The sequence below is a fragment of the Atractosteus spatula genome, chromosome 2 (assembly GCF_055471065.1).
Source record: "Atractosteus spatula isolate fAtrSpa1 chromosome 2, fAtrSpa1.hap1, whole genome shotgun sequence".
Lineage (NCBI taxonomy): Eukaryota > Metazoa > Chordata > Actinopteri > Semionotiformes > Lepisosteidae > Atractosteus > Atractosteus spatula.
The window spans coordinates 58,293,443-58,318,748 of NC_142707.1; the positions used below are offsets into that span (position 1 = coordinate 58,293,443).

At 36.6% G+C, this 25,306-nt stretch overlaps 1 protein-coding gene across 1 annotated transcript in view; it reads right to left on the minus strand.

Annotated features, from left to right (window-relative positions):
* The window catches only part of eva1aa (eva-1 homolog A, regulator of programmed cell death a), an 84,067-nt gene extending 58,895 nt beyond the window's left edge, over positions 1-25,172 (minus strand). Inside the window, exon 1 of the mRNA XM_088935256.1 lies at positions 24,952-25,172. Coding sequence (XP_088791382.1) covers positions 24,952-25,060 — 109 coding nt within the window. The 5' untranslated portion in view covers positions 25,061-25,172. The remainder of the gene's footprint in view (positions 1-24,951) is intronic.
* Between the last annotated feature and the right edge of the window lie 134 nt (positions 25,173-25,306).

The following is a 25,306-nucleotide window of genomic DNA, read 5'->3' on the forward strand; positions in this document are numbered from 1 at the left end:
CAGCTGCTCTTTCAGGAAAGCTGAACACCAGGTGGAAGTGATGTCTTGTGGATATAAAATATACGATACGTCAGTTTGTCTAAAATTAATGTGACTGTAATAGTTTTTACTATGAAACAAATTATCCAAAGGAATGAACACAATAATTAAATCCAGAAAACAAATCCACCACATGTAAAAAATTGATCAACCATAATTGCATAATTGATTTGATTTCCCACAGTTGATAGAACATGTTAGCATGAAGGAAAGTTAAGGTATTATATACATCCCATGCTGGCCCCAAATTCTTCACAGATATTTCTCCCAAAATAGGTTTTGCTCAATATTACATACTGTATTTTGTAGACTAGAAATGGAATCAAGAATTACAAATGGTAATCCTGAGAATGAAGACTTCAGACCACAGAATTCATTGAATGTTACTTTTATGAAAGTTGCTTGGGATTATATCACATTAACAAATCATGTGATATAATCCTCATGTTGGGCTCATATTGTTTTTTATTTTTTTCAGGTTAAAACAGTGCTATAAATGTCATCAATTTCCATATACTCATTTTCTTTGAAAATGAAAGTGATGACCATTAGAAATATCCACACATATTTTCAGTACACAAGACTATTAACCATGCACGCTCCTACTTAACCTAGTAAGTTATTATTCCTAAACATGCAATCCTGATCGGTTGGCCACTACAGAAATGTATCCTAAAATGATGCTTTCAGTCAAATCTGTAGTAGCATTTCACAGTCTGATTATCATCAGGAATAATTAATAGATTTTCAATATTAGACATTTACTGAGCAAATGCATTAAACAACAATTTTCATTTCAGCAGAGGCATAATGGTAAATGTACAATACACACTAATGTTTTTAAGTACTTTTGTAATACCCTCTCCTATCTCAAAATCTCCCAGTCAACATAGAATCTTATGTTCACTATAATCATTTATAGGCTTGTCCATTTAGTGAAAGTTTGAGAGGAGCAGTGCCTCAGATGGGGTTTCATGGTGGTATTATGTTATGACACCATTATGCTGCCTAATGTAGTATCTGAACTCTCAAGCTGGACATAATCCTTTGTTTTTATTCTCCACTTTGCCACAGGAAGAAACTACTTCCTGTGTTTTGCAATACCTGTATCTGAAAAAGACCATGGATGGTACTAATCTGTAGTAGACAATGGCTAAGAAGCTTAGAAAAAAGGCTTAAGCTTTTGAGAGTCAAATTCCATTTTAAAGACCCCAAATTGCATGGTTTCATGAGACAAACAGATGGTTTGTTTTCTATATGTTTGTAAAAATCACAAGACAGGACAATGAGGAAAAATCACATATGTGGTATCGAGAAGTAGAAGTTCTGGAACTTTACAGCAGTACAAAAAAGGAAGTGATTAAAATAATAAGATTAGGATTAAAGTGCATTCATTAATTGGCTGATGAAAAATGTAAAGAATATATTCCCAAAACTCTGGCTTTTGCTCTTTTTTCCTACAGTAGCTCAATAGGAACTCAGGTGTGATTTTAGAGTTTCTCTACAGAAACAGCAGTTTCCACTGCCCTCTTCTGAGATTTCAAGGTCCTTTGCATGCTTTATAGCATCAAAGCATCCACAATTATTTGATTTAACTAGCCCAACTCAAAAGGCCTCATGAGAACAACGATTACAATTGCACTGCTATATGAATGCATTTTGACAGCACATTAAAAAGAAGTCATTCCACTTCAGCAGTGACTTGTGCTCAGGCCAGACCTCATCAAGCCAGCTGACATATATCAGTATGAAATCATCTGTCATTTTTCCTTACAAGTAAAATATTGTGCATTGTTGATTCCTTACAATGTCACCTATATTTGTCTCAAAACATCTTATGTAAATCATTAGAAAAGCAACGGGATCCTTGATACAGATAACAAGGAAAATTCTACTTAAAAATGTGGGTTCTGTGGTACGGGATTGTGATACTGAGTGATAAAGGGATGTATTTTTCTCAGAATCATCTGGATATTGCTTGAATTGGCATTAAAAAAACCTCTGCACCCACTGTGCCATAGAGCTATCAATTTAGAGAAATGCTCTATAGTTCAAAAATGAGAAAGACAAAAGACGCAAAGCATCTTGTCTTGTGATGTGTGACATACTGTATACCATTAAAACATAAACAGAATTCACGTGAAAGGGTTTTTTTTTTCCCCAGAGAGGTGCTGCTGTTAGATACATCTAAGGACTTGTAATGAAGTAGGCTTAAATAAAAATACAATGACATGCTTATCAGGCATTCCATTTATATAAATATTCCTTTCTGGTTTGGCAACATTTTGATCTCTGCAGTGTTATTTTGAACAAATTACAAATGTGAAAATGAAGTACAAATTTGCACTATGGTACTGGCCGGAGTCTTTTGAACAGGACTTTCTATTGGCTGTCTGTCACTTCTATTTGTCACTTTGACCATTATTTAGTAGGTAGGTGGTCCCTTTTCAGGCCATAAAGGCCCATGGGGGGAATGGGGGGCAAGGGCCACCATTTTTCATGACAATCCGACACTGGAGCTGGAGGTGATGTGGTCAGCATCACGCTCCGGCTGGCTTATTACCCCCAGAAGGATTAACCCCCGGTACTCATTTGGAAAGCAGGCTGAGTGGATCTGGGAGCCTTCCAGAAGGAATTAAAAAAGCTACATCACTTGCCCCTACCTGGGATTGAACCCGGGACCTTCCAGTCAGGAGCTAGACACCCTCGCTGTCTGAGCTACCATGGCTCCTTGACCATTATTCACCATTTATAAATAGTCCAACTACTGTATATACTGAAAACCAGATTCCACTTAATGTCACAATCCATGTGTATACCCAAAGCCAGAAAAGCTTCAAACTATGAAAACAAGGGCTTTTCACCCTTCAAAGGTGGGGCAATTTCTCATTCTTTCATCGTGGAGTCACCTTATGGGGAAAAGAAATCAGACAGTAAGGCAGTAAGACCATGAAAAAGCTGTGAGACCCTGACAATTTAATGATTTTCAATTTTACAGAAGTGGTGATTTTATGTTTTTTTCCAGGATATCTATTTCTGTAGAAGCATTCACAGACATTCTAAATATTTCCTGATCCTTAAAATACACTCCATAAATGACAGACATTTAAAGTATTCCTACCTCCAAACTCTAACTCTTAGGAGGCAAATGCTAATCATGCAGTTTAAATCTTGGCCCCTTTGCATTCCTAACCCCTATTTTCCAATAGATAAAGTTTTAGTAAAACTAAAATCAGAGTTTCCAGCATTTTGGCTGAATCAACACCAAAATGTCCAGACCCACAGTCATCCAAAGTCAAATGTGTCTGAGACTTCTAAGCTGCCCTCTGGGAATTGTCAACCACAGAGGTGTTGCTGCACAGCCTGAGACTGAAACAGGAATACTTCAGGCCTTAAAGCACATCCTACGCACTGAGCAGTGGCTTTTCATGGATGAGCTACTTGGGAGGCTCCAAAAGCTCTACTGCAGAGTAATCATACTTAGGTATGTGACCAATTCAAAAGAAACCAAATAAAAGCTTTTTTTTTTGTAACATTACTGCAGGTGCCGAGTTCAGTTCTTAAAAGAAAGATTAGGTTTTCTGGCTCACATCCACGTTTGCGTTTTGACATCTAACAGTACTCTATACAAGCTTAAGGGCTCATGATCAGTTCTATAATCACATTTGAAGGCGTGCATGCTCATATTTAGTTGTAGCAAGAATTGCACACAAATGTTTGTAATAGTATATGCACTCTATTTAGTAGCAATTAACCCAGAAACTCTTACTTAACCGTCAACAAATGTTCTTAAAAGCACATGCCTCGTAAGCATGAAATGTGTAATACTGAACAACTCAATAAAATTCTACAAGCACAAATCATCAGGACCTATTGGCATTACTGCTCTCAATTAAGACACAACAGCTCATCTGAGGAGGGACTACAGTACAGAAAGTCAAGCCACTTCTAAAAAGCAGTTAGGCATGGATATAGGATTCTAAGATATAGTAAGCATGGATTTAAGAAATGCACGTCTTGCTTAAATAACTTTAGAGTTCTTTGAATAAGCAACAGCAGTTATGAACACTCACAAAGCATACAATGTGGTGCATTTAGAAATTTAGAAGGGTTCCGAAAAATTGCCTCTAAATGAAATTGCAGACGATAGACTGTCAGGATACTGCATGCAATTAACTGGTCAAATTAATGGTGATGTGATTAGTGTTACCACAGAAATGTGTATAAAGACCACTTACTGATCTATATCTAGTTACTGGTACAATTAGTAAATACTGACTTTTGCAAATTATACCAAAATAGTATGTTTATCAAATACTGTAGAAACAGCTAATAAAATTCCACAAAGACTACCAATACCGGGTACAATAGTATAATAGTGCAATAGTGGGTTTGATAGGAAGTCAGCTGTGTTTGGGGAAAAATCTAAAAATAAAAATTTTGTCACACAAAAGAAAGCTGCCATTTACATGTTATTTTCTAATTCCATGGAGATTAGCATTAATATGTATGTTTAAAGATTGGAATCTGTAATGTTTGTAAAAGACAACACAAAATCTATTTGTGGATTTTATTATACAACAATGAGGAACAAGTAAGCAACAGAAATAAGTGGAAAAAAACGTAAACACTTGGGAAGTGGTAAGTGTTTCACTACAGAAAGAGCTAAGAAACGTGGAGACTGTGCCATTCCATTCTGCAGTGTTAAGTATTAAGCGTTTAGCTTAACACTTACGTGCACTTTGTACACGTTTAGCTTTCCCATTAATCAAGAAGAATTATTGCTCTTTGCTTTCATGTGTTATAAAAAAGAACAATGATTGTATGGCTGGTACAATGTCTTTGTTCACGGATAGAAGTGTGACTTGTTTGCTTGGAGCTTCCTCTCTGATAAGTCAATTATACAGTAGGTCAAGCAGTTATTTCTGCTTTGAAAAAAACAAATACCTTTAAAGCTTCCTCTAAGAAAGAAATAATGCTTAAGCTTCAAAGTGAATAATTAACAATTATTAATTTAATCGCTAACTTAAAATTATAACTTTTTATCATTCACAACTCAGTTGGTTCTCTAAAGTGAACATTTCTGCCAAACTGTGTGTAAATAAGTGCATCACTAATAACCCTATAATATTAACATTATTACTTTACCCCTTTCAGGCCTAATTTTAATATGTATAAGATTTTTAACAAAATTTATCTTGCAAGGTATTTCCTTTGCAAACTCAACATGAGATAATACTAATTTGCCTTTTGGATAATACACACCGAAACACTGCAAGCTAACATCAGGGCTGATGATTTAGGATTATAAGAATGAGTTTAGAGTTTCAGTACACACATCTGTCTCCTGTTCTCCAGAGTCCAGTCCAGTCACTCTCTTTTTTTTCCATAGCAAGTGAATTCCCACAGGATTTTATGGGCTGTAAAAATGACTATTAAAGTGACTGATGGATAGGGTGAATGGTTTTCTTTGTGGGTGGTTGGAGCCTCACTGGCTGGAGGGAGGTTACTGACAAACGTCCACACCCCCAGGTAAATACAAACAAGCACCACTGGAGAGTGCCCTGGGTGCCCTGGCCTCATCTGAAGCGCACAGAGAAGTCCCTGTGAAGAGGTTTGTGGAGAAATGATTAAGTGACCGATATCCCCTATGGGGTTACTGTCGCAGCAGGAATCTTACACGGCCATGACCAGAGCCCAGAAAGATTCGCTTGGACAGGCTGTGTATCAAAAGTTTTATTTTTGACATTTCGCATTGCTTAATGCCTTGAGTGACCTGAGCAGATGCAAAAGAACTGATAGCCTTTCACAAAATTACTCTCGGTGTCCAGACCTTTGCAAGTTTTATGCTATATGGCTGTCCGAGTGGAGAGAGGATGAGATAATGGAAGGAAAATGTTTTCATGGTACATTTATTACTAAAGCATATGAGATCTAACTTATTCTTAAAAACTTTTTAAACATTTTATATTTGCTAAAAATGGCTAAAATGTTGTGGAAAGGTATGGAATATTTTTCTTTAAATACTGACCTTAATGTTAAAATTTATTGTGTATGATACACTAAATAAGATGTCACAGATTACATCACAGTAACGTCTGAAATAATGTACAGTAACTCTCATTCACTATGCTGGTAGTATGTGAATTGTTAAAACCCTCATGACAAACACAGAAGTAAAGCAATAAAAGGAGGAAGATAGAGAAATTCTCAGAATTAAAAAAAATGATCGAAACACTTGGAACAGTGATCCTGTCTCCTCGTTCTTGGAGTTATATAAGGAACTCAAACTTCTCATTGCTTACAGATGTAACAGTTGTAATTAGGAGTGGTTAAGCAATTAAGTCATTATGATCTCACTAGGAGAGATGATCACTCATTTAGCATTCAGAGTGAATGAAGAATTTAACGTGAAAAACAAACATTGATGTTTACACCAAATATCATTTTTGGTAATTATGCTTATTCTCAACAACCAAATGGACAATGTCCACTATCAACTTTGCAACTTACATAGAGCTTTAGAAAATGCTTTAGAAATGATTTGTAGTAGAACACACACTAATTTTACATACATTGTACACAAAAAACAGTGTACAGAGGAAAAAATGAGACTATTCTGTTAAAAAAATTGTATAGCTTGAAAATAAGAATCCTTTCATATCGCCAAAAACAAATTTTAAATAATAATTTAGAACTAACAAAATAACTTAAGATGTTGCTTAGCTGCTTACCCTATTCACTGTTTAAAATTAGGCAAGACATCTGGGATGCAGCCATGAATGTGTTGTGCCTCAGGCCATGCAAGGTGGTATATGGCCAATTGAAAATCTCTAGTCCTTCTGTCTACCACAACTGGATTACTGCCACAGGACAGAGAGAGCTGTACTGTGCTTTCATGGAAGGTTGCTCAGGTTCACTGCAGGGTGGATGGATAAACATCTAAAGAGGCATTTATCCTCTTTCTAGAATTAATAGCTTTATTCTAGAAAGGTCTTGTTTCTTTAATAGAACCCCCGCCCCCACTATGTACTTGATGGGCAAGTCAGACTAGATCAAGATAACAGAAATGTGGCATCTAATTAACAAGCATATGGATGGACTGTGACCCAAAGACAGTAGAGTAGTAATCAAAAAGCCCCTTAGATAATACCAACTCATTTAGTCCAGATAGAATACAGAGAAACTTATGAGCCAGCAATTCTTGGTCACACTGAGCTAATGGCACAGCCTAGACTCAAACTTGGAACCTTCTAGCTATTGTAACTGTCATGGACTCCAAACAGCAAATACTGGCTGAGTGACTTGAAAGACCCATAACTACTTTGAGACTAATATCCTATAAATGTACACACTGTGGAAAACGCTATTTGAACATCAAAGGTAAGGCTTGATCATGCAGAAAGTCATAAGAAAGCTGATTGTGTTTTAATTGAGAGGAATGTTTGCTCAGGCTTGAAGATCTTATGTTCAGATTATTCATTCAGACTACATAAGTAACCAATGCTTGAAGTGATTATCCAGGACTGCTGTGATGTGCATTTCACTACCCAGCACTACTTGCCTCTAGTATTTTTAAAGTCTAATTTTTCTTAAGCCTTAAAGTTCCTAATCATGTGTATATGTCACCTCAGCTGACTTCTCATTGAATGGAGATGACAAGACATTTCAGCCTCCTCTGAAGGTTTCACTAGCATCTAATCTTCTTTTAAAAACAGTGAACACTATTGGAAGAAAAGAAAACCAAATCCACAAACACTACAGACACCAAGCATGCAATTAACAGCACTGAGGATATTCTTGATGAAGGTTTGCCAAGATATTAAACATGCTCTGAATCAAAGCAAAAACACCTGAATGGTACTGGCATACATACCCACAGGGCTTTATATACTTGGGAGTGAAAAGAAAACAGACTACTTTTTGGATTAGGCAATAAATAACAATAAATAACTTTATAGCACAGAGATGTTTGTAAGCCCAGGAAAGAAGGAGTCTTGGAGAAGAAATGTCCTGCTGCAGGACATTTCTTGACATTTTGAATAATTGAAAACAATTATTTGAGTAGGAATACAACATTTCTGTTCATTTACAGTACAGCAGTTACATCGATCCAATCATTAGCAAACGCATGAACATTAGATACTATTTTGTACTACAGTATATGCACTTAACCAACAGTAGCCTTTACTATAAAAATGTATAATATTACAAAAAATAAATTCCTCATCCAACAGGATATGAGAAAAGAAGACTCTAGGTAATGCTTTAAGAGAGCCCAGCTTGAAAGATGAAAATTTCTGCTCAGTATATTAAAACACAGATAGGAATTAGTACATCTCTTATTAATGAAACCCGTATAGCAGATGCGCATATATCGAGGGATTACTGTACATAAGTGTAAATACTAGTGTTAGGACAAGTACTACAGTTTCACATTCTCATAACATTACAGATCCCTTCCTTTCCTTAACTGAAAACTCCTCTTATCTGACACGCTCAAGCCGTTTCCCTCGGTGCCACATCCAGACAGTCCACCCTTCCTCTCTGCAGCGCTTGTAGTCTGGGCCCTAGTCGTACATTTACTGGCCAGATGTGTGCGAACTCCATTGGCAGGTCCACCTCTACCTCATCTCCCACTGGTCACATGCAGCTCATCGAAAACAAAACTCTGCTGCTCTTCCCACATTCTCTTCGCCGTCTCTCAGGTGGGCAGATTGCTTGGGCTTTCTGCTTGCTCTTCAACCTCACCTCATGCGCCCTCCTTTTCTCCTTTAGGACCCTGTGGTGAAATCTGACATAGGCCTGCACTGCCCATTGTCAGCCTGCGGTGCTTCTCCAGACTTTCTTTTACAACCTACTCTTTGCTCCACACTGCTGCTGCACCACTGCATTCAACCTTCTATTTCGTTCACAAATCTCTTCAGCACTGTTTGCTGCAATATCCATGCTGCTCTAGGCACCGCCTTTCTTCTATAATGTAAATCATTATTGTTCTGTGACTGAATCGGATTTATCGATTTTCCTTATATATTCAAAATAGTGCTCCAAAAAGAAAAGCAGTGTGTTGCTGAGGTAGAAGAATTCAACACTACAAAATCTAAAATATGAATAAAAATGTACTAAAAAATCAAAAAGGGATGAAACATTTTGAACACAGTATATAAACCACAACCATCTGAGTCATGACCTTCTGTATTTTGATGCCTATAGAATCACAAAGAGTGTACAAATGCAAAGTCACAAAGTCAGTATCCTGTAAGGTATTAATGTACTGGGTGACTGCAAGGCATCTGCAGCTCATAGAGGCTATTACATGGGCTTGTTCTGGCTGCTCCAGCTGCTGTCTGGGGGCAATTACAAAGGTTTACAACCCTGACCTACTGTCTTTGTTGTTTCACTTGGACATCCTCATCATTCCCTAACATTGACATTATGACCCCTATTGTAACATCTCTGCTGGCTTCTCTATGACATCGGGAAGCAATTTAGAACAGCATTTTGGGATATTCCAGCACATCCATTGAGTGACTGCTCTCATTAAGATCACTCTGTATGGGCTCTTGTTAGGCGTTTATGGGTATTCAAAGTGTCTTCGTAAATGGTGTACAGTTACCATACATGTCCTAATGAAAAAATGAAGTTTACACTTTGCAGGTGCTCTTCAAGGAATCAGAGACATGTCATGTTTGAATGTTTTACTTTGTCGCTAGTTTTTATGGAAAAAAAATATTTTGTAGCTGTACATTCAAAATGTAAATACTGTACAAAATAAACTGGATGGATAATCTGTTTTAAATTAACCTTGTCATGTAGTTATTTTTCAGATGCACTATGTATTGTTCTGTATTTTGCATTACCAGAACCTCATATTTCCACTTTATATAAAGAGAACAGAGGCCGTGGGGGTGTAGAAAATGCTTCCTAGCTCAGCTGATACTTGGGTTTCTTTCAATAAATGGGTGGAAGAGATCCTTGAATCAATTAGCTACTAATTACCAAACACCTTGATGGACTAAATGCCCTCCTCTTGTCTGTAACCTTATGCATGTATTTGGTGTTAAGAACATAAATTACAGAAGACAGCCTTACAAAAAAAAGTTCAGAACAGTAAACAAACCCAAGTACTTGGGGCTCATTAAGAAAATGCAAACTAAGTGGTTTACTCAGGGAAAAAGCAGAGAGAGGTCAAAGGCAAATATTTAGGAGGATGGGTCCTTTTTTAGAAAGTGGCAGTGAATGTATTTATCTAGAGCATGCAGTCTTTCACAAATACATCTCTAGAACACATGCTTTTTTATAGCAAGAGAAAAAAGCAGATAGAGATAAAAGGCAAACATTCACTATGAGGGATTCCATTTGATATTTTCTCGCTACAAATGTCCTTTATTTACTAATAGAAAGATTTTTAAAATTTGGTGAACTTTTAGTTCAAAATAAGCAGAGAAGTTCTTTGGTCACACAAGTGGTAGGTTGTGAGTTCCAGTTCCTGCTGCAGACCTGCTGTTGTACTCCAGTGGCTACAGTCCATTCAGCTGTATCAACAGGGAACACCATTGCTGGCATCCTGTGTCTCATAAACCAGGACAAGCTCTGGTCTGATGAGCTGACATGACTCAGATATGAAGATATGTTATCGCTGGTAATGTAGGTGAACACTAGCACATGCAGTGCTGAAAAAAGGTATGTAGACCCCAAGGTTGGTCCTTATTCTTGTAGATTTTATACCTAAATTGTGATTAGGTCTGCATGAAAGAATATACCCGAGTGTAACACCAAGACAAAATATATATTTGTATTATGTAATTAACAAAATGATCCAAAAGTAAATATAGTTATGTGAATATGTCTGTGAACCCTTAGATTTAGTCTCAGTCTCTTGCTTTGGCTTTTTGGAAATTTTGTCCATTCCTCCCTACAGAACTGCCTCCTGTCAGTAATATTTGAGGGTTTCATATCATGAATAACTCACTTCAGGTGTGCTACAGTATAACATTTCAATTGTGTTTAGGCCTGGACAAAATCTAAATGCTTCAGACACTGTGTTGTAGGTCTGCTTGTATGTTTAGTATCTTGCTGCAAAACCCACATTTGGCAGAGCACTAGCTGATGAATGGGTGGCCTGGCATTGTCCTCCAGAATTTGCTGATACAGTGCCGAATTCACGGTTCTGTCAATGAAACAAGCCATCCAGGTCCAGAGGCTACAAAGCAATGCCAGATCATGATACTCCCACCACCGTGTTTGTCGCTCAACAGGATAACGTTCTTCTGTTGGAAGACAGCATTTGGTTTTTGCCACATAAATATTTTCTCACCATGGCAAAAAAGGACAACCTTTGACTCGTCAATACAGAGGACTTTCTTCCAGTAGTATTGTGGATCATCAAGGTGTTCTTTGGTGAATTTTAGACCTGTGTCAATCAATTTTTAAAGTGCAATATTTTCTTCCTGGCTACCCTACTATGAAAACATTATTTGTTCAGTCTTTTCCCAATGGTGCGAGGAGCCAGCAGGTGTTTAGGTGTTACTTGGGTTCTTGGAGACTAACTGGATGATTTTCTAGGTTGTTCTTTGGGAGATCATGGCAGGACAACTGGATCCTGGCTAGAGTCACACAGGTCCTGAATATCTTCCATTTGAAGACTGACAAAGGAAGGAGCCTCAAATGTTTAGTAATGATTTTATAACTCTCTCTAAACTAATGTGCAATAACTCTGAGGTCCTCTTTGTATTCCACTAACCTGTACAGTACGTTGAAGATTAAACTCACAAAGTTTCTCACCATTATATAAAACAGGGCTGCCTAAACTCAGTCTTCATTTACTTGTTACACAATTATACAACCACTTAATTCTTATGACCCCCTTAATTATTCTAAGTAAACTAGGGGTTCACTTACTATTTCACATACAATGATTTCAATTATCAATTTTTTTCTTTCACACACTATTGTCTCAAAGAACATTGAGTTGGCATATTTCAGTTATGTAAGAAAAGGCAGATTTCCATTAAACAAGGGTATAGTGTTAAGAAATTGCAATTTACATAACTATATTAGGGTGACACAGTGGTGCAGAGGTTAGCATTGCTGCCTCACAATGCTAACCTCTGGTGCCCTGGGTTCAATTCCAGAACAGCGATGAATTTTAGACCTGGACTCCTGTCCTGTTCTGCCTCTAGTCTACTGCTTGCCAGGACTAGCTCCAGCTCCCCCGGCAATCCTGAACTGAAAGACGTGGTTAGAAAGTGGATCCATGGATATTTATATTTCACAAACTTTGTCTCAGCACTGTAGGATGCTTTCCTCAAAACCTACTGTACTCTCCCTTCTATTTTGTGTGAGGACCAGTTAGATTAATTCTAACTGATTTTAAGATAAAAAAAAATGTTTTCAAAAGAGTTCTCTGTGAAGTGCCTTCTGAAAATATAGATACACAGCACTGCCATTGTAATATGGCTTGGACTGCACATTTTTACAAATAGAAGAGCAAGCATTTCTTTAAGTGCCTCGCTGATTACACCCATAATAAATACATTTATTATGTGGTTATCTTAAATTTGTGGCTTACGATTGCACAAGCACTCAATATTAAACTGACAGGAGTGTATTGTTCTGTGTCACTATGACACATAAAGGTTCACAATCTTATAAAGACTGGGTGCAAATTGGAGCTAAAGTTTGTAGGTTGTCCAGTTGTTTCTTTCAGACCATTTAATATCCCATTAAGTAAAGATTTGTACAGTCTGCAATTTGATTAATCCAATAAGCATTAATAGTCTCATACGGCCATTAGGTATGTTTTTTAGAGAATATGTAGACACTGACATTTTATACTCAATTTTCAATTGCATTTGCAAATGAATTTAAAAAACGTGTTACGGCAAAATAAAAAAAAATGTCTGGGCTGTTAAATACCTGGAAGGCCTGGTGACAGATTATTTTTGTTTTGCATTTTTATACGTGAGAGTATTATGAAAAGACATAAGATGATGCCATAAAAAATGTAAGGAAATAACAAAAACAAATGAAAAAATTGTATTAAATTAATGAATCACGTATGAAAATGTCTTATATACATTGTTAAGTCATAGATTTCTCTAAACGCAAAGCAGTAAACCTTTGCTTTAAGCAGCTTTTAGCCCCTTTGAGAAGTAGCAATCGTTATATTTTATATTGCACCTTTCAAAGTGCATCATCTTAAAGGTACTTCACAATAAAACAATCAACAAAAGAGATGGGTATAAGGAAAAGTACCTGTATTTGTTTTCCACACAATTTAAAGACCACGCTGACCTCTCAGGGTCAAAGTGTGTAGGCTCTGGCTTCCAGCAAACACCCGACTTCAATCATCAGAAATCCTGCCTTTTGTTTTCTCGCTAGTTAGGAGCTCTAAACCTAAGAGGACCTTACTTCTCTCCAACACAATTTATCACTCTGTAGGGTGTTCTGACAGCTATAACGCCTCACATTACAGAGTAAGTGTCACCTGGCTCTTTACAATTCGTTTCCAGTGACCTATTGTGAGTAATCAGGGAATACACACAACACATGCAAAAAACTGTCCACCATAAGGATCAGGATAAGCACTCATAATAACAGTGATATAAAAAGCTTTATACAGGTACGTTAGTTTTTGAAAATTACAATGCATGTGTTGTATTACAGCATTCTTTTTAACATATGTTCAAGCTTGCATTTTCCATAACAAAAATAAATGTCTAGATAACTATACAATAAAGTAAAGTTTTATAACAAATCTAATGCCTCAGGATATCTTAGAGATCCTTATGAAATGTTTTCAAACTCCCAAGGGCTAGGCAGAGAAAACACCAACCACGTGACAGCACACTAGACAAAACAAAGTACGAGGCAGTAGTTGTTTTGACAAAGATTACCTGGCACAGCAGCAGACATAAAATACATACTTCTGGAAAGATTCTGGAAGCATTTCAAGTTTAGATGGCTTTAAAAAAGCACATTTTATGGCACATACTGTATACTGTATGTAATATAAAAACACTGAAACCAAGACACTGAACACAACAAGATAATTAGGAAATAAAGGAGACAGAAGGCTTGATGGCTTATACTGTATGTTGCCTCAGGAGAAAACCTGGACATGGATCAATTACCAACACCCCATGTAGTTTCTGTCCTTCCCTGAAACTTAAAACCCCTGTCCACTCAGAGATGGACAAACTATGCCCTTGTGCAGTATACGCTATAGACAATTAAGAGAGGCACTGACCTAAGTGACCTAGTGAAATAACCATGGCATATCCTTCATTCAAATCCCAACCTTTTATCCATCCACTGAAAGTGCCTTATGAAAACAGACTGAACCACCTTAAATTTGAAATCGAGTTACTGTATCTGTAACCCCTCTATTCCAGCGAAAGAATCACAGTTTAGAGGAAGAACAGTGTAAGCCAGCAGTCGCTGATTACAATCCAGGTCGACGGGGGTTAGTAATTCCTACAGAGAAATGCAGAACTGGCCAAGCATCACTGGGACAGAATGGGTAAAAATTACTGGGGAGTACTACGCTCACCATGCACCAATGATTCCCATTGCTGTTTAGATGCCTGGGAACTTTTGATGTTACCCTGAGAGCTGTCCTAGTCATCCATCTTACACAGCAGTTCTGCTGTCTGTGTCTTGGGCTGGCAGTGGGAATAAAAGCTAACACAGAAAAGAGCTAGAATAATGAGCTTAGCCCAATTCTACTATCCTATTGGACGGGTATGAAAAGGCGAAGTAACCGCTTGAGAGTGAAACACAGAGAGAAAGCTCAGCAATGGGTCTTGGGTCTTTTTATACTAATCGTGGAGTAAATCAAAGAAAGACTACTGTTAGGTGTATACACAATTGTCTTTAACACAACTAAAGAATTGTTCTTGCAATGCATTCCAACCACTGAACTTTGATATCCTGTAGTTACACTAGTTATCAAAGGCCGCAGTTATTATATACCAGCAGCTATCCTTCATTTAATTATACATTTTGTGTAACACCATATCATATACCCTACTGTATGTGTGTCCATTAGCGTTCTTGCTTTGTTTTTCTTTTATTAAGCTTAAAATACAGAAATTGCTTTTTCAGTCCTTAAAAGACCTGACCTTAACCTGAAATAAAATACACACATTGCTCTAAGCAGTATATGATCACAAGATCCACGTGCCACAAGTACTGTAAATAGTAAAACTAGTTTCACTTTAGTAGTAAGATTGTTGAATTACACCACTGACATGGTTTATGAGTGCGCTCTAAAATACTTCAAATAACATTTCTTTGTGAAGAGTAGCAAAAAAAGGAGAAAGCACCAAGTCATGGTAATTTCCAGTAGATGTTATTTGCATACAACAAATACATTTGATAGGATCATGTACTGTATGGAGTAGGTGTACCTGGAAAAAAAAGCTAGCACCTAGCTTAATTTCAGAATTTAATACAAATGACTTCAAAAGTTTTGAATGCAGAAACAGAAATTATGTAATTAGTACTCTGAATACCTCATATTAAGACAAATTTAACTTGAAAAGGAACAAGGTTTATTCCATGCTGAAAAGAGAAAAAAAGTAACAATGTGTTGGCTGTGAGTGCCTGAAGAAGGCTCTACAGCCGAAACATTGTGTTTCTTTTTTTCTTTTTTCAGCATGGAATAAACCTTTACCTGTTCCTTTGCAGCCTACACATGCCGACGCAGCTACTTGCTTGTGCTAAGTCTCCCATTATCAAGGTGATATTTGCTCCATAATTCCAACAAACAGGTTATCAGTGTTTCTGATTTGAAGACAAATTCCAAATTAGTGAGTTTTTATTAACTACCAGGAAATATAGAAAACAAAATTCACATATTTGCAAATGTTAAAAAGCTTTAAAATTACATTTCGCAATGTTTTTCACTGTAGCTGTTGTTCTTATATTAATTTAAAGATGCCAAACAAATTCAAAACACTTAAAAGATGTTCCTTCAGTCTGAGGAGAAAAAAAATAAAATGGCAATTTGGAATTCCTCATTTGTAATGCACTGCAATTTATAATAATTTATACTATAATATGTAATAGTTTACACTTGGCATTAAATTATTTCTAAGTTGAAGGACTTAAAATCTCTCCCTACATCATAGGAATGGGATTATGGAGAAATATATTCACCTTGCTTTTATAATTATCATACTGCAGACATGATTTATAGTAATAAAAAAATGTCTGTGGCAAAGTAGAGCAGTTTGACAGAACCAAGATACTGAGCAGAAAATTGAGTCTACACTGATTAGAGCAATGGTCTAATAGCCAGCTGCTTTTTGTTCCAACTGGGCCCTTAATCACTAAGCCTAATTGATCTGCTGGGTGGGTTAGATTTTCCTTCATTGCAAAAATACTCTAGTTAAAATGTATTATATATATTTTATGCAGTCTCCCCTCAACCTTGTAATTAAGCATTTGCTGTCTTATTCATAATTAAACAACTCTTAAAAAGTGATCAGTTGAGGAACAGACACAAGCAGTTATACTGTATTCAGCACTCTCACCTGAATGAGGTCAATCCTGAAACTCATTAATTCACACAGGGTTCATACCAATTACAAAGCATCAGCGCACTCACCTTTTTTTGACAGATGAAAATCTGTTTCAAACAGAAAATTAAAAATGATCAACTTGTGATTCAGAACTTGGATGGAGCATAAACCACAAGACACAGGTTTGCCCAGACCTGGGCTGAAAACCATTGAATAAACAGGGACAAAACAGGATCTTAACAATTGCTGTGGTACAAAGAGAAAGTAGCATTTACATTTAATGGCTGTCCTCACAGTGCCTTTTGTGATACTCTGTTTCCATAATAACATTATGTTGCAAATTAAAGAATTTAGATTTGACAACAAAAAGTTCTTTTGGCGGTACAATAATACCACTGAGTTTCACCAACATTTGGAAAGCATTTGAAACCCAAGGAGATTTATGGCTGCAAAAAGACCTTTCCACAGTGACACTAATGTGGTTGTAAATGCTGCCTCTAGGGCTCCTCAGGGGTTCATCCTATAAAAGCCTCCAATTGGAATACAGATGGGCCCTATGGCCTGGAGGTTTGCTGGCTCAAAGCTCTAAAGGGGTGTTGTAAAACGTGCCAAGTGTTGCTACAGATCTGTGGAACAGATTAAGCTGGAGATTCTTAGTTTAAGGCACATTAGTGACACCTGTCACTGGTTGGGCACCTGCACCTCTGCCATGTGAATCAGGTGCATTTCATTTTATGCACAAAAAAGAACACATGACTCCAGCTTGACGATGCGTGAACCAGAGGAACTCCAGGCTGCCTTCACTGTTGGACACTCATACGTTAAAATCAATTGTCTGTGTGATTAATCAGTTCATCCTTCTCCTTCAGCCATTGAAGGGGTGAGAAAAACTAGAACCTCGCACACAAAAACAAACAATAGAGGATCATGCTCAATAAAGAACAATTGTAATCTGCCCTTTTATGAAGCATCAGGTGGAACAAATGGCTTAACTATCAAACATCAGAGCACTACACAAGGTTTTACTTGGGGTACCTGCTCACTCTAAATTCAGAACCACATCCTCTACCCTTATTTTACTTCAGTGTAGCTAACAACTTCCATGGTTGTCATTCAGGCTGACACACAGCTGCGAGAGCTCACCACCTATCCAGAGTGACAGAACACAAATCTAATCAAGCAATGCAAAATACATTTACTGAGTAGCAAAAGAAACCTAGCACTTTATAGCTTAACCAAATTCACAATGTCATCAGGGAAAGGACAGTCTTTATTGTAAGCAGTGCTACAGTACAGACATTTTGCTGAAGGGACATGACAGGTAAATGGATTATGTGGATTAACTTTTTCATCAATAGGGTGGATCGACAAGCGTGGAAGTCAGAGGCTAGTAGCATGTGTGGTCCACCATTACAAGCTTCTGCACCACACGTTCTGCACTAGGTTGCAGATTTTGTCCTCATGGGCTTCTATCCCATTCTTCTCAGAGACGCATGATTGAGGAAACATCACTGAATAGCAGCAGCAATACATCATGATGCACACCACCATACTTTCAGAATATCAGTACCTGCTCTTTAAAGTTTTTAATTTACTGGTTTGTTTACAAGTTCAAACCAAAAATGTTTTTTTTTCAAAACTATATATTTGCAGTACATCTATCACTTTCTGCCAGAGGCTAAAAAGAATAAATGAAATGTCTGAAATTACAGTATTTCTGCATCTCTGATGTGTGTTTAGTTTGTAAAGGTTTAAAGTAAGTGATTCCACAGTAACTAATTCTGTCTTTTCCAGAAGGGGAGCTGTGATTACACGTTTTAGTGCTGTGCCATTTAATTATGCAATACTGTTCTTAATCTATATAATCTAGAAGCAATAAAGCAATGAAAACAAGTATTTATCATAAAAAAGTGCAAAGAAAAATGAAAAAGAAAAGTTTATACCATGTTGAATGCAATAAAATAACTGCATTTATAAGGTCAATTATTCTCCATTAAAAAAATGTGTACTTCATTTTCTAGAAGCCAGTATAAATGACCAATGGAGTATTTACAGGTTTGCAAGCATGGAATTTGTATATAAAATACTGTAGGTGAAAGTGTATCTGCTGTACAGTAGTTTTATCATCCCATATTCAAAGTCTGGATCCTGTTGTTAGAGTGTACATCTGTGTAAGAGTCACCACTCTTACACAGATGTACACTCTAGTACATCTAGTACTAGTACTGTAATTACACTGCACAAAAGGATAGTTTTGTAGACATATTACTGCTGGACCTGGTTAGCTAACTGCTGAGATGCCTCAGATACTGTTGAGTGTACGTAAGTGCCAAACATATAGGTTATACTAATGTATTCCTTTTTTTGAACTGGATAAAATCAAATCTGTTTTAACATTATTTTATCTTTCTAGATTTTAGATGTACTCATTTAATATGGGCTAATATTTACCCATTTATTTATTCAACATTCATTTTTGCCAGTCTACTATGAATAATAATAATAACACTTATCACAGTTTTTCTGTTATTTTATGTTACTTACCTACTGTACAATGCCCCGCCAAAATATTGGAAAATCAAATGGTCCACAAGATTGATCAGCATCTTGTTTGAAGTTGTGGAAACAGTCCAACATGTGGTATGTCCCATGATTTCCGAATACTGTCCCATGATTTCTGAGGCTTTTTCTTCAGTAAGCTATACTATGCAAAAGAAGGCCCATATACAGTATGTGAGCTCTCAAGAGGGATGACTGCTGGTGAGTATGATCCTGCTGTACCATTGAAGGCAACAGCAGATTTGGGCAACCTGTCTATCCAGAAAGCCTCTGGATAAAGGCAGTGGCTGGTAGATAAGAACGTCAGATACAAAGTACAACTCAGGCCTCAAGAAGCTACTGAACCAAATGGCCAAACATCTCTTAATTCAAATTCAATTGTCTTTTTGTGAAGCTCCTTTAACAACAAGTTGTCACAGAGCACTTTCTTAGTTATTTGTGTGTAGAGTAAGCTCTTGCTATAACAGACTTCACATTTAACTGACAAAATCTGGTAAAGGGGGGTTCTGTTTGCAAAAAAGAAGTCTGGGGTGTTGAATTATAATCTGCAGCCATTACACTGGCCAAACACATGAAAGTTAGTTTCAAATGCAGTGAAGGGGGGCTTTGCTGATTTTGTAAAAGTCTAGTTATAGTGAATTAAAGAACCTACAGTATGGCGACACTTTTGAGGTAGAAACATTCTATCAGAAATTTAATTGATAAATCCAAGATGAAGACATCATATTATTCCAACTGTACAATTCCAACAAGATTGGTCTTTTCTGGCATTCACTCCTGGAAAATAGCCAAACATACAAGCACAAGGCATCTAGTTCAGAACATAAACTCTGCAAGGAAAGGATCTCAGCTGTGTGCTAATGCTGACAGCTTACACAGACTGACACCTGTAGCTGTTGGCATGTTTTCAAGGATATAGGGAACAAGCTTCCAGTAGTCTATTACCATTAAAAAACCTTGGTTTGCTACTTCTATATAATTTTCTTACATAAAAATATCTCATTTGTAATTTAACAGACAGACAATAATACAGGAAACTCCTTTCCCCCCTACTAGTCCGATAAAGCTAGAGAATAGTGTATATAATATAAGCATATGTTTTTTCTGAAATAATAGTGTTTTTGGGCTGAAAAAAAACAATTTGTGATTTAATGAATATTCAGCAATAATGGACAGCCCTTCCCCCCATTAGTCTTATAAAGTGAGGGCTACACTCTATTTGATTTTATATCTCCAGACATCTGTGAACACTGAGTGGAATCAAGGTTGTGATATATTGCAACTATGATTAATGTTGGATGGTTGGCCAAAGTTATACTCCGATAGCTTTGTAGGGCAGAAGGCAGACAAATATTTTTTTTAATTCTTATTACTCATCGACTACAAAGCACCTCTGTAAAACATGAAAGAACAAGAAACTTGTTAAATCAGTAAATATATTTCCTTTCTTAATTTTATTGTTATCAGCCCCATAACATGAAAGTATGTGATTCTTCAATCCTTATATGAATAAGTTTAAGGAATTGGGCGACTGAAGAAGTTGTTAGGGTTCTGTATTCACTACCCAATAAAAGGCACTAATACTAATACTGATATATCCATCCATTTTCTAACCGCATTATCCAATACAGGGTTGCGGGGGAGCTGGATCCTATCCCAGTTATCAATGGGCACAAAGCAGGATACATTGTGAATAGGACGCCATGGCACATACAGACTCAAGCAAGCACACACTCACACCAGGGCCAATTTCTCCAGAAGCCAATTGACCCACCAGTATGTCTTTGAGCTCTGGGAGAAAACCAGATTTTGTTTTATACTTCAAATGTTATATTCATGTTGCTCTTTACATCCTTGAGTTCCATAATTGACCCCCATTACTCTAGTCACCCTAGGTGTATAAAACACTGCTGGAGGCATTAGCCTGAAACAGACTAGTGTCCTGTCCAGAGTGAGCCTTGAGCTCTCAGTTTACATTACACTGCAGTAACAGATCTGGACCTATGATCCAGACAGCTCAAGAAGGATTCGAGAGTGACTTTACCCATACTCGTGTGCTTCAGGATTGGGTAGGACTCTAATGCTTGGATTATGAATAGAATGTGTTTTTCTTAATGTGTGATTTTTTTCTTTTGAAAAACTAAGCATCCTGTACATATAACATCACAGATGTTCATTATCTGTCCACCTAGTCCACCTCTTCTAAAGGCAAAATAACTCAAGATTGTGCTTTGTTTTCCTCACAACAGAGCTTTGGGAATTGTATGAATCAAAATCAAATACATGAAGAAAATAAGAGACCTTGAAAACAACTATAAGTATTTTTTTAAAAGTCCCAATCAAGCCCAATAGTTGTTTTCTTCAAGGGGTAGTGCCCCTGTCACCTATGAAAAATGCTATCTGTTACACTAACGTTAAAATAACAAGGGCATTATATTGACATGATTGTACAGGTGGGGAGCAAAATGCCCTAAGCTACAATTAAGGTAAATGTGTACTTTTACCATTACCTACAACATACTGTACCATTTTTTAGTATGTAAGTCAGGAAAAATGATAAACCACATAATAATTAAGTGGTTTCTCCAGAAAAAACAAATGCATACGTTTACAGCAATTTTCTGTGGTTTAAATGACAGGATATTTAGAATTCAGCAAGTTTAGAAAATAAAAGTAGCACTTACTACTGGAGGTGATGTATTACTAAATCATCACGTACACAGAATTTCCAAAAGTCATGCATTCCATTTACATAGCTGCATTTTTTCAATTATTTTTTCCAGTTTGTTTCTTACTACTCATTTGTCTGCCACTCCTATCCATTGCCCTGCTTCCTAAAACAAAAATAGTAGGATTTCAAAAACAAAGATACAGGCATAGCTGCAGGGAAAAGTGAAATTTGGTACTAAAGTCACCTTTGAACTGAGACAATTTTGAAGAAATATTCCACATAACATGGTAAATAACACAGTTCGTACATAATACGAATGTCCAGAAAAAATAGCTCTTCTGGCAAAAATCTTTAAAGTTAGACACATTTCAGAAATTTGGTGCATTGGAAAATAATATGACTGTCATATTTGATTGTGTTCTCATGGATTCCTACTTTTACCTGCGTAATCTCTTCACTTTCAGAAGATGCAGATGTCCTGGAAACCTCTTGAATAGGGTTCAGGTAAAACAAAACATATTATGAAATACGTCTACGATATGTTACAATTGGGACAAGACCACTGCTGTCCTCTATACTAAGAAATGGATCATTTCTGTGTCGAAATGTAGTAATGTACCTCTACCATGCCTTTCATCAGCTTCTGCCTTTCCCTAGTTGTAAGCCTAGGAGAGCTACTGTACACCTGGTGGATGCTGTCTTCACAACAACAAACTATCATACTACAGTAGACCACTTTTTTCCAATTAACACCACTCCTTGCTAAACCCTAAACTAAAGGCCCATCTCTTCACTCTGGTTTTCAACCCACTTCTTTTTGTCATCTTGTATACACGTTTGCTCAGGTGAGAATGACTTTAGCCAACAATGATCTTATCTTTGAAGATCAGCACAACACATTTTCTTAACCAGTAAGCACACCACGTGCTGATAAGTTTCAGTATTGTAAAGAGGGTGAGCAATGCTTTTTTTTTTGTCAGCGCTGTGTTTTTCCTCTTTCCTTTAAATCTTCCTATCTCGCCTTTTTATGTTTCAATTCTTTGTCGGGGTTTCTGGAAGTCTCTCTCAGTTCACTTCACAGCTGGGCACAGAACATAACATTCTCATATTTCACAAAGTCAGCCCAAGTCCTCTTGTTGTGCATCACTGCCTCTCTTAGCCACCTAATTAATCCTTCAGCCCTTATTCTATCTGTAGAAAAGCTTTCTGAAGGGTTCACATTCAGCATGGGGACAACTGAAATTGGGGCAATTTCTATTTATCCAAAATGTGACATGAACCGACATGCTCAATATGCACAATCCAAATTGCTTCAGTTACAGTGTGTTCAACATTTCTTAAAGCTTTATGTTTAAGATATGCAACAATATTTTTCCAGATTCTTCTTTAAAAAGTGTAGCTAAGTATTAAATGGCCTATGCTGCAGAGAATGAACACTTTTTAGTGTAAAAAGTTTATTTCAAATACAAGAGCCATCTGTGAAATATACGTTGCAGTTGAAGACAATACGGACAGGTACAATGTGTGTTAAAGGAAGCGTTGAAGATAAGAAAATATGTAAAAAATATTCAGTACAATAAATATAGTTTATATAATACAGAAGATGTTTAGAAATTATTTAAGTATTTAACTTCTACTTTTATCCTTCTAATATCTTTAAAATTACTAGCTCAAATCACAGTTATATTTATTTTAATTATTCTTTCATTTGTCTTAGAATGAGCGTTTTAATACTTTACAGGAAGGCTAAAGAGAATTAAGAAATTATGCATGCAACTTATTAAAAGCACACATTTAAACTGTATAAATCCCATGTATGGAAATACTTCTCTCAAAGACAGACAAAAATATGCTTTTCAATGTTTTGACTGTGAAACACAACCACCTAAAATGTCGTGTTGTTTATCCATGTTAAAGCCCTCCTTTCAGAGTAAAAGTGACTCGTGCAAAAAAAAACAACTTGAATTCCTGACTGTAACATTTTATCATCACATTTCATTGACACTGCTCCCTTCTGCAAACTGATTTGTGGATTTCGCCTCATATCTCTAAACCCAACGCCAAAGTCTTATTTAAAACCCATTGACAAGCTGTTAGAAAAGAGATAGTAGTGATGGCACTCCAAACACCACTGTCAAACTAACTCGGAGACACTGGCGGAATACTATCAGAGAATTCGCTGCTAATTTACAGCCAAAAAACGAAGCGAAATATCAAGCCACTAGCTGAAATACATATACTATACACAAAATAAGAAAACGGGCATTGGTAGATTTCAACAACAATTTCCTTTAAAGTTAAAAAAGAAACACAGTACTACAGTACGTACGGGCTTGTAGAAGTACCAAAATGTACAACAGTCTGAAGTATATATAATGCACGTTACAGCAAGCTGATGAACTTCCTTGCGGTTACAACTGTTTACTGTCTGCAACAAAATAATAAATGGTAAATTTAAAAATATTCTAGCAAAGAAATATCAAGAATTACTAAAGACACTGCCAAATAAGGCGTGTGACAGCAGTTTGCAAGTAAGTGTACATATATCAATGAAACAATTTAAATATCGTTTTATTATATATTAAATATTGTGACAAAATAATTTAATGCGTAAAAACAGTACACAATGTTGGGCATTATACTAGTCATTTTATGGAATTATTAGTTTTGCTTTCCTTTAAAAATGAATATTTCCAAGATCACCACATAATTGAGATTAGTAACTAGGAACCCAATATTAGGTTTTAGGAGCATGTTAATCTTTGTCTAATTAAACACCAGCAAAGCAGAAATAGGAACACAGTCACTTGTTTTTAAATGTATTTTACCATCAGAACATGATTCACATCAATAGGAACCTTAACGAATGTGTCGATAGATTAATTCTAAATATATTGATAATCCTCATTGACTACGACAAGTTTACTGGTGTAAACAGATCAATTGAGTTTTGCCATCACCTACAGTACTATAGCAGCGTTTTCATTTAATCATAAACTTCGCCTCGCCTCTCCTTGCACTGCTGATAGCAAACGTTTTCTCTAGCAGAACACTTTTGGTCCACCTGAAAAAGCTTTAATCAAATCAATAATGAATATGCGTTTTAATAAAATGCCGCATGAAATTTTCTAGAAATAAGTACATGTTTCCTACCTGAGAACTCTGAAGAACTTTTGGTAAAGTTGCTGAAGATAGTCAAACACGTTATTCCCAACACAAGTGCGTAATTAACAGCCGAGGTAGAAACATATGGGAAAAACATCCTTAAAATTATGATGATCTGTTCCTATCTTCTAGATTTTATTTCACGATCATGTAAAATAATGTACAGCAAAATTTATGGACGACTTGTCCCATTTCTACGACCCAAGAATGAGAATCACTTCATCTCACTGAACAGAGGAAACAACATCCACTTCTGAAAGGCGGACTGAAATTTACAAACTCCTGCCTACCTGGAGGAAAGGATTTCAGCGTGGTCCTAGAGCCCTGTAATTTATTATCCTCT